The 9,654-nt window shown below is 40.6% G+C and overlaps 1 protein-coding gene across 1 annotated transcript; it reads left to right on the top strand.

Moving 5' to 3' along the window:
• The first annotated feature begins 215 nt into the window (after window positions 1–215).
• On the top strand, window positions 216–1,526 carry POU3F4 (POU class 3 homeobox 4). The gene has a single exon (XM_044235136.1). The coding sequence runs from the start codon at window positions 250–252 to the stop codon at window positions 1,333–1,335; it is 1,086 nt and encodes a 361-aa protein (XP_044091071.1). The 5' UTR covers window positions 216–249; the 3' UTR covers window positions 1,336–1,526.
• The last annotated feature ends 8,128 nt before the right edge of the window (window positions 1,527–9,654 follow it).

Raw genomic sequence — 9,654 nt, 5'->3', positions numbered from 1 at the left:
GATTGATTTACTTCCTGCTCTGGTCTCACTGAAACTCTAGTGCTTAGCTAGCCTAATTTGGAAAGTTAGACCGGCCTCCCGTGCCGCCATTGGCCGAGCCCGTGGCTGGCCAGGCCGAGACATGTTGCAATTGGCCACAGCGCGTGCCGGTAACTCGCTCTCGCGGCTTTAGCTCCCCCGCACCATAGATGTCAAAGGCTGAAGCTGCTCCCTTTGCCACATTATAACTAGTAGGGGATCCTCATCGACATGGCCACAGCTGCCTCGAATCCCTACAGCATTCTCAGTTCTAGCTCCCTAGTCCATGCGGACTCTTCGGGCATGCAGCAGGGGAGTCCTTTCAGAAACCCTCAGAAACTTCTCCAAAGTGATTACTTGCAGGGAGTTGCTAGCAATGGGCATCCTCTCGGGCATCACTGGGTGACCAGTCTGGGCGATGGAGGCCCATGGTCTTCCACACTGGCCACCAACCCCCTGGACCAGCAGGACGTGAAGCCCGGGCGCGAAGACCTACAGCTGGGTGCGATCATCCATCACCGCTCACCGCATGTCGCCCACCACTCTCCGCACACTAACCATCCGAATGCCTGGGGAGCTAGCCCGGCTCCGAACCCGTCCATCACATCCAGCGGCCAACCCCTTAACGTGTACTCGCAGCCTGGCTTCACAGTGAGCGGCATGCTGGAACACGGAGGGCTCACCCCACCGCCAGCCTCTGCCTCTGCACAGAGCCTACACCCCGTGCTCCGGGATCCCCCAGACCACAGCGACCTAGGCGCGCACCACTGCCAGGACCACTCGGACGAGGAGACACCAACCTCGGATGAGTTGGAACAGTTCGCCAAACAGTTCAAACAAAGAAGAATCAAGTTGGGCTTCACCCAGGCCGACGTGGGGTTGGCGCTGGGCACACTGTACGGCAACGTGTTCTCACAGACCACTATCTGCAGGTTCGAGGCCTTGCAGCTGAGCTTCAAGAACATGTGCAAGCTGAAGCCACTGCTGAACAAGTGGCTGGAGGAGGCTGATTCGTCCACAGGGAGCCCGACCAGCATTGATAAAATCGCCGCTCAGGGCCGTAAGCGCAAGAAGCGAACCTCCATCGAGGTGAGTGTCAAAGGCGTCCTGGAAACGCATTTCCTCAAGTGTCCCAAGCCTGCCGCGCAGGAGATTTCCTCGCTGGCAGACAGCCTCCAGTTGGAGAAAGAAGTGGTGCGTGTCTGGTTCTGTAATCGAAGACAGAAAGAGAAAAGAATGACTCCACCAGGGGATCAGCAGCCACATGAGGTTTACTCGCACACCGTGAAAACAGACTCATCCTGCCACGATCTCTGACTGCAGGAAGCAAGAAAGCGGCCCGCCGCGCTGGGAGCAGCGTGGAATTCTCTTTCTCTCCCACTCTCTTCATTTCACTTCAGCTTTATTATTGCTACCTAGAGACATAGCAATATCTAAATATCTAGATAGGGCTCTTCTCTCGCTCTCTCTCCCCCTCCCTCCCCATATTTTTTTTCTCTCTTTTTTTTTCTTTCATTCCCCCCCCCCAAAAAAATAGGGGATTCTAACTTATATTTGAAAAGGAAACACACTCACAAACGCCTTCAGGCTTCTCAAGGCTGATACACAGTTGCGTTAAGCCGTCCAGGCAGGGAACTCATTATAGTCTGCCGCCTCCCGCCAGGGAAATGTTTGCTCCAACCTTTTCTGCAGATCAATACATATTGTTTACTCGAGTAAGGTCTGTTGGGTTGCTCCTCTCTTCGAAAAACAACAAGCAGTGGGGTAACTTGGGGGTGGGGTAAAATGGGGGAGGGGGGAGGGAAGACAGATGTGTGCCTCTGAATAACCTTTCAGCGCCTTGGTTATAGCAGCTGTATTTCAGGTGAAATCTGTTTTACAATAGACTAGTTTTGCATTTTTTTAAAACTTCTATAGCGTTTCTAAATGTCTGCGGTGTTACTACAAGCTGTACACAATATTTGTGAGATAATTTGTATCTAATCGGCCACTCCACGTTATTATTGCTACTATGATTATTCCTTCATTGAGCTGGCGGTTTTCTAATTCCTTAAAAAAGGGAAGATCGTGGGAGGAGGAGGGGAAGAGATGCCTATCCACCCACCCACCCACCCCCTACACGAAATCTGTATGGAGAAGAGAAGTACAATGGATAGAATTGTTCATGATGATAGTGGAGATATATATCTATAGATATATAGATATAATTTTTTCAGAGGGCAGAGTGCCTAGGGTAGGCAGAATAGGCAAGCCGATTGGGTTTGCAAAGTACTGTGAAGTAGGAGAGGAGATTTTGAAGCTTTCTGCCCTCCCTCCCTCGATCTGTGGAGTCCTCCCAGGCTTCTACAGAGCAGATCTGGGTGCCTGAAAAGGATTTGCGGGAGGCGCCCGACAAAAGAGGTCGGCCTGAGCAGCAAGAGGGCTCTGCACCTACGGAGGTCCGGAATGTTTGCACTCAGAGCTCCCCACGGGTCCCGTGCCTCACCAGGACCGCCAGCGCGACCCCACCTCCTTCTTCCTAAGCGAACGACTTTGGCTTCACATACCATTGCTTTCCCTGGAGACGACGACCCTGAGATGCTGGCGACAGACTGAGTCAGTGCCTCCCAGATCCGTTCAGCTCCAGTTCACCGCCAGTTCCCTGAGTGAGAAACCGTCGGAGACAGGTGCTCTCTGCTCCGTGCAGAATGACGATGAAATGGTTGGCAAAGGTCACAAGGATTCTGCTCTAGCTTCGTTACCACCTCTTCTCCCGTATATACATATCGCTGTCTCTCAGTGGGCTCACGGCAAGCAGTCTCCACGCCTCTGACAAGCACAGCTGTTAGAAGCCCACAGCGAAGATTAAGCTAGGTAGCGAGAGCCCCCGGAGTCTGGGTTTCTGGGTGTTCTTGTTTTTTATTTTGATTTCTAATTTCGTTCCTGTGTGTATGCGTGTGTGCGTGAGCGCGAGTGCAAACGTGTGTGTGTGTAGATAGCTGTGTGTATCGTATTACTATTTACAAAAACAAAAATTACATAAAATCTCGCTAGGCTGTGTAGAGATCCAAAAAAAAATATGCAGTTGCTGTGGCTTTATTGCTCCCTCTCAAGTCTACACGCCAAGTCCACAGGAGCACCTCATTCTCAATGAACACACATGTGCAGGGCAGGGCAAGCACCCAACACCCAGACGCAGCCCGCCAGACATGGCTGGGGGCTCCACATGCCTGGGTCGGCTGCCTGAGGCGACCTTCAGGTGCAGCTTCAGTAGACAAAGCTTCAAACTACCTAAGGACCAAAATGCTTAGGGGCCCTGGTGTTAGATACGCTAGTATGGGCTGCCAGGATTCTGGTCCACCACACTGTGTCTCCCCCAGCTGCAGGTTGAAGGACATGTGTTAATTCAAATCCTGGACCCTTTTTCTTTTTTATCAGAACTCTGCATTCTGTTGGTAGTTGGATTTTAGTTCTGGAAATTTTTTGTTTGTTTTGTCTTTCCACACTGAGTTTGTGTTTTACGACTGTTAGGGTTTTTTTGTTTGTTTGTTTTGATTTTTCCCCTTTTGTAGTTAAGTACTATGGTTCAAACCTGAGTTAACCCAAATATTTCTGCCGACTTTATAATTGTACAGTTTTGTATATTAAACGTTTTTGAAGTTATTAATTTAAAGAAAAATCATTTAGTTTATTCATTTAGTAACTGATGTATAATAAACACTATTTTCATTAAGAGTTGCTTTTTCAACTATTTTATTCAAATGCCTATTGCAGTTGCCAGCAATTATTTATTTTCAATAAATTCTGTATTATGTTTTAAAGAAAACTCAAAGATGAGTTGGGTGTCAAAAAGAAAACAATTCGCTGTAATGTTTGATGTGAACAGTTTTAGTCAAGGGGTTTATATTGACACAATATTTTATTGTTGTAAAAGATTTAAAATAAAACATTTTTCCAAAAAAATATTGTTTTTTTTTTCTTTCCTCCTTTTTTTTTTTAAACTGTGTGGTGTGTGAAGTGAAGCATTTAAATAGAGGCACATTTCTGGTAAGCAGCGCATCTGCTCTGCTTCAGGTTAGAAATCATTAGTCATTGTTTTGATTCTTGATTCTCTCCCTCTGACTTTTGGCCTTTCATACACTCGCACACACAGCGGGGCCTGTTACTGCGCACTTGCCCATGCTCATGCAAAACACACCCTAAATGGTGGGAGATAGAGTGGGGAAACCTGGCAGGATCCGGTATTATTTCAGGAAGTGTAATATTATTAATGTTCTCTGAAAGGAGTGTGTCTGTCTCTAGTCCAGCAGACAGACCTGTCTCTAAAACTGCCCCTCCTAAAACTTAGGACCCAGACCTTGCTAAGGTTTTCCTCTTGCTTCCCTGCAACCACTCCTCTTCTGGTTAGAGACCAGTACCCTTCTGGTAGATGAGCCCTCATTCACCTGATGAAGGATGGAAAGATGACTAAATGTAAAAAGTTCTGTCCTTCTTAAGGCTCCCCTGGCCCCAGAAACTCTGATAACCTGTTGTCCAATTAGTGTTGCCCGGTAAATCTGAATTCTGTTTCTTCCTATATGACTTACGGTGGAAGAAAAAATCATTAGAGACATTTGGAGGAGAAGTTTAATTTATTATTCTTCTTTCCACTCTTATTTACTATTTTACCTCTGTTGCTTTGTCACAAGACACTCCATAAAAAAGGGACAGTTACCTTTAGTGATAGCTGAGGCGTAATTTACTAAATCAGAAGCAGTTTGTTTTAAGGCTTTGTATGTACACACAAGACTTATCCAACTTTTGTTTTAGCAGACGCATATCAAGCAATAAACAAGACACCTAGCTATAACTTTCCTATAGTAAATCCCTTCTCAATTTACATTCTAAAACGCTTCTTGGTAAACAAAACAAATCATTAAATCACTTTAATAGGTAAAGATTATCACATGTAATGTCCATCATCTTTTAGATTGCCTAATTATTTACAGCTGCACAGTGCACAATGCACATGTGAGTGTTGTGAATGAAATATGCTACATGTTCTTTGTATGCTCATAGGCATATATCTCTTTATAAATAATACTGATTTTATAGAGATGTGTCTACAATCACAAAACATATAGTCTTAAATCTGTTGGCTCTCTTTCTGTTCATACCAGCCAACCTCTTTCTCTTCCAATATCCTATATGATTTTAATTGATCAAAACGTTATAGCTGTTCTCATTAAAGTACACAGCAACCAACTAGCAGTGCTTTCTAAAGTTTTTAATGAGGCCATAAAAGCATATGCTTTAGGACATACTTACATAAATTTGTAGATATAGACATCTGTTACTATTCCTTAATATTTTTACTATGTATTACTGATACATATATTTTACACATGTTTACAAGGCTTGTTTCTTTTATTGATGTTTTCTCTTTCTTAAAATATAACTAAGGCTTAGTTAGCTTTTATGAGGTCCTCTTTATCAATCTTGTTATATCATTAACATAAAATTTTCATTAAAATTCAGGGGATGTTGGTGCCTTTGCCTAAGACTTTCTTTGTATTGAGGTTGCTGACATCCCATTACCAACCAAAGTCTTTGTAGGAAAAGCAGCTTTGGCCTCTGTTTCTCTTAGACCTTCATAGCAGTGGCTTTCTCTCCCATAATGAGAATTTGTGGGTTCAATAATAATAATATTTTATGGGTGGAGGTAAAAGTTTCATCCCCATCACCTAGTCAGAGCAATAGAAAATTAAGAGATTGTGAAGGGGATGAGATTTTGGAAGCAGTTGGATGTGAAAAGACCAAGTATGTAGATGCTACAGATATTTTAACAAAGTCAAATATGAGAATCAAGTATGTGTTTGTATGTATACATGATTGTCTACATGGTTGCGGCTCTCTGTATGTATAACAAAAGCTAAATAAATTACTAACCTCCAGCATGTATCTTCCCAACAATAAAAGAAGAGAAATAATTATTCCTGGGAATTGGTTTCTTGTTTTTAAAAAGAAAAGGGCAGGGGAAACCATTGTCTACATTAGTACATGGGCTGTGTTTGTCTTCAATAAAATCAAACACTGTTCCCTTGGAAATATTTAGCATTCAGATATTTCCCTTGCTCCCAAGTCAAGCTGTTGTTGCTTTAATTGCCTGTAGGCTACAAGCAGAAATGTAAATTTCTGTTTTTACTTTTAAAATATCTTTTTTTAGTAAGGAGGGAAGAAAAAAAACAGGGAAATGGATTAGTGGAAAATGATTAGAGGTTAAAACATGGTTTTTGCAAAACAATAATGTATGTTTTTCTACCTGTCATATTCTTTCAAAAACACATATGAAACTTTAGGATTATGGAAATTATTTCTATGAATTGGCATTGAAAAATCCCCAAATATGGCTCTTTCAAAAAGTTTTCAAATCAAGAGAAGTAATGTTGCAAATCACTACCATGTAAATTGGTATCACTTGTACTAATGTATTCTCTAAAATAAAGGATAGAATATTCTTTATCCATACCCCCAAATAATAGTTTTAAAAATATAAATCTTACACTTTACTCATTTAGAGATGTTAATTGTTAAAGCACTAAGAAAAGTGGATATAAAATATATTTGAAATCAATTAAGTTTTTTTAAATAAGATGAAATAAAATACCTTTTCTTAAGAGCACTGTTGATGGAACATTTCTAAAATCCAGGGATTATTTAAAAGAATACAGTCTTAAAAACAAAAATCCAGTTAGATTAGGCTGCCTCTAAAAATGTGGGGGTAGGAAAGGTCACATGCAAGAAACTAGATTATTGTTTCTATAAAAAGAATCCACAAAATTAAACCCTTGTGTCTTCCAGTTAAAAAAAACACATTAGATTTTATGCTTTCTTTCACAAATGTGAGTATAGAACTTTTTTTTTTGAGTATAGAACTTTTACCTATTCACACATTATCTGACTCACTAGCTAGAACACTGGGTTCTCTTTACAAACTTAATTGTTATCAAGGAGGATTTGGTATAAGATGGGTTCATCTTGGATGACTTTCAAGGGGGCTTGTTTGCTCAACTATCAAAAGGGCCTTATTATTAGGTGGTTTCACTCTGTAAGGGAAAGCATCATAGGACAGCTGGCTTTTGGGTGAAACTCTACAGTATTTAATATATGTATATAGACATACTCACAACTGTAAACTTGCTCCCTCCTGCATCCCCCTCCTTCTCTCCTTATACTTGCATACTAACAGGGTGATGTGAGAGAACACAGGGTGTTCTCAAAGACAAGAAATAGATCATCTCACTGACAAATCTTTAGGTATGTCTTTCCATCTCTCCAGCCACTCAGTTTCCACACTATTCTGGTATAGCTAACCGAAAAAAACAAAAAAAAATTATTCTACCAAACTCTTGTTTTATTTATATAATGCCAAAAAATAATCTAGTTTGAGTGATCCTCCCCCAAACTCTGACCCACACACAAACTGAATTGACTGCTTGCATTGTCATCTTGTAAACAATGTCTGTTATATAGCATTGACTCTTGGGAGAAAGGGGGGTCGTGTAAACATTTTTCATATTGTTTGCTTCTCATCTTCCCCAATGACTTTGCACAGACCAGGGAATTTCATTATAATGTGGCTGATTATCTCCGAGATTTGACCAGACTGGAGACAAGCCTTTACTCTGCCCCCTTTCACAGATAGAGAAAAGCCTCCTCTAAAAGTGTACTTGTAAAGTGAGTGTTAGTATCCCCCCAAGATCAATATTAAAGAGTAGTTTGTTCCAGAGAATTTATATCTGGTAAAAGATTTTCCCTTCCTTAATACTTGCAATCTGAGCACAAAAAAACCACACACATACCCACACCCCCTGCTAAGATCACTGCTTGATGTCGTATTTTGAAAGTACAGAAAGTAGAAGGCTATGGACCAGGAGCAGTTGTTAATTGGGCTTCAAATGGCATATGATTCCAAAATGCAGGAAAAAAAAACATGTGAATGGATTCATCGCACAGAAGAATACCATTTTTCTTAATGTTTTACTATTCACAGTGTACTTGCAGAGGTGTTGGTAGTATTCGTGTTTAATTAACATCAGTTTTTTTTTTTTAATTGCCACAGGAGCACACATATATACATATATAGAAAAGGTCAGAATCAAAGACAGAAGTCTGTTTTAAACCTGTGTAAGTCTAGAAAAATAACAGAAAAAAAAACAGATTTGTAAAATTTATTGGATAAGCAGGGACTGTGTCTGTCCAAAACAATGTACAATAGCCACTGTTAATGGATAGGGATTGACTTGCTCAACTGTGAACAGGGATTTTCTACAAATGAATCATTTTATCATAAGAAGAGGAGCTGAGTGTGTTTAATATAATATTCTGAATTCTGAGCCTTTAGGGTGAGAGTAGTTGAAATTCTAGATAAACACATTTTCCTTAATCACATTCATTTTCTATGTTATATCCTGGCAGAGAAAATCCAAACTTCCCCAGATTTTACATTAAAACTAAAACTAAAGTAATATTTCAAAGTACCTCTTTCATCCATCCTGAGTCTTCCCTCTACCACAGTCCATGGATGAGTAGACATTGTTGGCTTTATGGATGTTCCCCATTGGCTTCCTTAGGACAGGTCTAAGGAAGCTCATATAGAAGGGATTGCAAGACAAAGGCCTTGCTGCCCACCCTGAGAGCTTCAGTCTCTTATCTGCAGTGGAAGTTCAAGTTCTATAATTTCTTCCATGCCTTAGTGCTCTGCTTCTCCATGTGCTAGTTTGATGTCTTCTACTGAAGACTAACTAGTTTTGTTTTCAGTGGATGACAAGTATGTCTACAAGTGGATAATTTAGAAATTGCTGATTTATAATAATTTTATTTTCTGGACCTTGTGCATCTGATTTGTACTTTGTACTGTATTTATGCACGATTTAGAGAACTTGCAAATAGAAGAATTTAAATAAAGGCAATAAGATTTTCAATTTATGCACTGCCTTTCCTCCTTAAGGATCCCTAGGCACTTTAGAAATGATGTATACAATATACTCTGCAACAACCAATATGCAAATCACAACAAAATCACCACTTCAGGCCGCATAAAATGACCACAGTCAGTCCAGGCAAAAACTCATTAATATCAATAGGAGTTCTGTGCACAATTGAAGGGCAGTCAGTATATGTCATGGGTCTCATTCATTGCTGTGTGAGAATATAAAAGTGCATGTCTCTAACTGGAAAGGAATAAAGTCTTACATTTTAAACTCATGTCATATTTGAAGAAAAAATGCAAAAGGAAGTCACATACATTCAATAATTGTGGCTTAAATTTATCTTTCAGCCTTTTGGAGAAAAACATTATTTGGTAACTAAAAAAACCAGTAATACTCAAAAGTAATTGTGCATAATATTTTAAGTTAAAATTGTTTTAAACATCTGTAAAAAAAAACCTTAAATGGAAAAATCTTAATCTTACAGTCTTTTGGCTGTTTCTAATTACACACACACACACACACACACACACACACACACACACACACAAGCATGCACTCAGGCACAGAAAATACACAGGCTGGACTAATTGTTTTAAAAGTAACCATTGAAAATGTTCTTAAGCTAATAATCACCATGCAAGTAACTCCTCCCACCCCCCACTAACACCACCCAGTTTGTATTTTG

The sequence above is a fragment of the Neovison vison genome, chromosome X (assembly GCF_020171115.1).
Source record: "Neovison vison isolate M4711 chromosome X, ASM_NN_V1, whole genome shotgun sequence".
In the NCBI taxonomy this organism is placed as follows: domain Eukaryota; kingdom Metazoa; phylum Chordata; class Mammalia; order Carnivora; family Mustelidae; genus Neogale; species Neogale vison.
Note: the sequence above shows the minus strand (reverse complement) of the source record. Positions and strands in the feature narration are given on the sequence as shown.